Source organism: Leptosomus discolor, chromosome 3 (genome assembly GCF_034619465.1).
Source record: "Leptosomus discolor isolate bLepDis1 chromosome 3, bLepDis1.hap2, whole genome shotgun sequence".
NCBI lineage: Eukaryota > Metazoa > Chordata > Aves > Leptosomiformes > Leptosomidae > Leptosomus > Leptosomus discolor.
The window spans coordinates 17469251-17472588 of NC_141393.1; the positions used below are offsets into that span (position 1 = coordinate 17469251).

General features: G+C 57.6%; 1 protein-coding gene across 1 annotated transcript; it reads left to right on the forward strand.

The window, feature by feature from the left end:
- Positions 1–355: 355 nt before the first annotated feature.
- GSC (goosecoid homeobox) lies at positions 356–2097 on the forward strand. Its single transcript, XM_086463426.1, has 3 exons — positions 356–1080; positions 1246–1505; positions 1945–2097. Exons 1-3 carry the CDS (start codon positions 750–752, stop codon positions 2095–2097), a joined length of 744 nt encoding a protein of 247 aa, XP_086319552.1. The 5' UTR covers positions 356–749.
- The last annotated feature ends 1241 nt before the right edge of the window (positions 2098–3338 follow it).

The window sequence follows — 3338 nt, forward strand, 5'->3', positions numbered from 1 at the left end:
AATCTGAGCTTCAGACAGAGGAAATCGCACTCACTAACGTGAGCTAACATGGGCAAAGTAGGTGCATAATAGACAAGGCTAGGAGCTGCTAACCACTTCTGCACAATGGCATTAATAAGATTAACCTGGACAATTAGCCGGTGCAGCAGAGATCAAGCCTAAATCTGGGGCCTTTCAAAAAAACCCACTAATGGAAAGGATTACGTTAATTTCATTAATTCTCAATACACAGACCCGGGCTCCTTTCACTCCTTTGTGTAACCCCCACCTCTTCCACACTAAAAATGGGGAGGAAAAAAAAAAAAAAAATCTGGTTTTGTTTGTCATCTGCATATTACCAGGAACTAAATCCAGGATGACGTCGCCTGGGTATAAAAAAGGGAAGAGGTTCAGATGGATTATACTCCGAGCAGCCCTCTGGGTTGAGATCAGTAAACAGGCGAGAGTTGAGGGGGGAAAGTTCCAGGGGTGGATCCTGCGCACACACACATGCACACACACACAAGGGCGCACAGACACACACGCACACTCTGCCCACAAGCTGCCCTCGGAAAACCCTCCGCTCTTTTCCCTCCGATCCCTTTTTGAAATTTCTCCGAAAAGTTTCGATTTCGTGTCTCTCCAGCCTCCCCCCCCCCCCCCCCCCCCGCCCCCCCCCTCCACCACAACCACCACCACCTACCCTCCTCCCGCCCGCCCTCCCTCCCCCCGGCCGGTCCCCGCTGCCCTGCCCCGGCACGGTTTGGGGCATGCCTGTGAGCATGTTCAGCATCGACAATATCCTGGCGGCCAGACCTCGCTGCAAGGACTCGGTGCTGCTGCCCCCGAGCGCCGCGCCCGTCGTCTTCCCCAGCCTCCACGGGGACTCGCTCTACGGCAGCGCCTCCGACTACGGCGGATTTTACTCCCGGGCGGTGGCACCCGCCTCCGCGCTGCCGCCGGCCGTCACCGGGTCTCGGCTCGGCTACAACAACTACTACTACGGGCAGCTGCATGTGCCGGCGTCCCCTGTGGGCCCTTCGTGCTGCGGGGCCGTGCCGCCCCTGGGCGCCCAGCAATGCTCCTGCGTCCCTCCCGCAGGTAAGGCGGCCCCGCCGGACGGGGCGGACGCGCTTTCTTTGTTCCAGCAGCCGCGGGGCAGGAGCGGGTGGAAGGGGGGCTGGCGGCCCGGGGGGCTTTTTCTCTGAGTGGGGGGAGCAGAGATCTCACGCAAAGCCTGTCGTCGTCTCGTCTGTCTGTCCGTAGGTTATGAGGGCACTGGGTCAGTCCTGATGTCCCCTGTTCCCCATCAGATGTTGCCCTACATGAACGTGGGCACTTTGTCCCGGACGGAGCTGCAGTTACTGAACCAGCTGCACTGCAGGCGGAAAAGACGGCATCGGACCATCTTCACTGACGAGCAGCTAGAAGCGCTGGAAAACCTCTTCCAGGAAACGAAATACCCAGACGTGGGCACCAGGGAACAACTGGCCAGAAGAGTGCACTTAAGAGAGGAAAAAGTGGAGGTATTTGGCTTTCCTTCTCACCCTTCCACCCTCTCCCTTTCGCATTGAAAGGCGCTCGGACGGGAGGCACCTCCGTGCGGCTCCAGCCCGGCTCCGCCGGCCGCGGCGACCTGGCGGCGGGGGGAGCAACAGGTTTGCGGGGCGGGGGGAGAGGGAAAGTTTGTTGCTATTACTATTATTATTATTTCCAAGCGCCCTTCTGAGGGCGGCTGGCCGAGCCGATCGCACGGCTGTGAGCAACGCGCAGAGGCAGTCGTGCCTCCCGAAGGCGCTCAGCCTTTCCCACCCCAGCGGCAGCTCTCCCTTCGCCTCCCTCCGTCCCAGCGCTGCAGCCGCACATCGGCTGCGAGCGGCTCCGGGAGAGGCAGGGCTCGGGCAGTCTGCGGGTTTGCACAGTTTTATTTTTATTTTTCCCTCTAATAATTTAATTTCTTAATAGGTTTGGTTCAAAAACCGCCGGGCAAAGTGGAGGAGGCAAAAGCGGTCGTCTTCGGAGGAGTCAGAAAACGCACAAAAATGGAATAAAGCGTCTAAAACGTCTCCGGAGAAGAGACAAGAGGATGGGAAAAGTGATTTGGACTCCGACAGCTGATAGCTCGCCGAGAGGGACATTTCCCGTGGACTGTCGGATACGCTCCAGAGGATGCTACTAATCTTGCACAAGCTCTGCCTTGTCGGAGGGGGAAAGTATCTGTATATAAAGTACAATGCCCCGAGTTGATTTCATGTAAATAAAATGTGTTGCGGAGGTGTTGCACAGGTAGACGGCGGCGCGTTTGTTCCCCCCTGCGCCGCGGGGAGAGGGGGGAGGAGCGGCGAGCGGCGGTGCCCCGCTCCCCGGGGCCAGGGCCGGCCTTGCTGGCGCGGTTACCGAGTTAACGAGGTTTCGCCCGGTTTGAGAGCAAGCGGAGGGCAGCTCGCCGTCAGCCCGGCCCGCCGGTCACCACCCACCCGCTCGCTGCAGGCCGAGAAGCGATGGCGGATCTTCCACCCCGAAGGAAAGCGGCGGAGCCCGACCCGGCGGGTCCCTGCCCCGACGGCAGCGCCCGGCGCGGTCACGCTGAGACCGGGCTGGCGGGGGGCCGCGGCCGAGGGCGAACCGCTCTCCTCCTCCTCCTCCTGGAGCTCTTCGCTGGGCCGCCCGTGGCCCTACCGGTCTGTCCGTTTGTCAGGCCCTGCGTCCAAAGAGCAGCCCCCACCCCGCGGCTCCTCCCGTCCCGCCGGCCCCGTCAAGCCGGAGGCGATGCCCTTAGGAAATACTTGTAGGCAAAGCAAATCCGGCCTCACGCTTGTTCCCCTGTCCTGTTTCCCTGTGCTTTTCGCTCCCTCTCTCTGCAGTTATGCCCTGCCGACTTTCCAAAGCGTTTGCCTTTAATTCACCGTTTAGAAAAGCTATCTTGCTACATCGATGTTTAAAATTGCTATTAATAGATTTGAGGCGTTACCAGACGAATCAAGCATAAAGGGAGGTACAAGACTTCATGTGTTGTTCCAGGGGATGATTCACCAGAAGTTGCTAATGGATGTTTTCTCCCCTTTGAGGCAACACCTTTGCATGTAGGAAAGCAGTGACAGCCTGGTCTCATTTTACCCTTCCTCTATGAAGGCCTCCTAAAAGAGACATCTATTCCCCCTGTAAAATCCACACTCATTTTCCTTAATCTTCTTTTTCTTGTGACTCTCCAACTCAGTGCTCGTCACTTCAGAGCAGAACCACCACAGTTTCCCCGTGTTGTTTAGACAGACTTTTCCCTCCCCTTGTCTACAAAGACTGTCTATAAATTTAAAACAAATGACCTGAAAGTGTAAAGTCAATGCAGATAACCGCTAGTT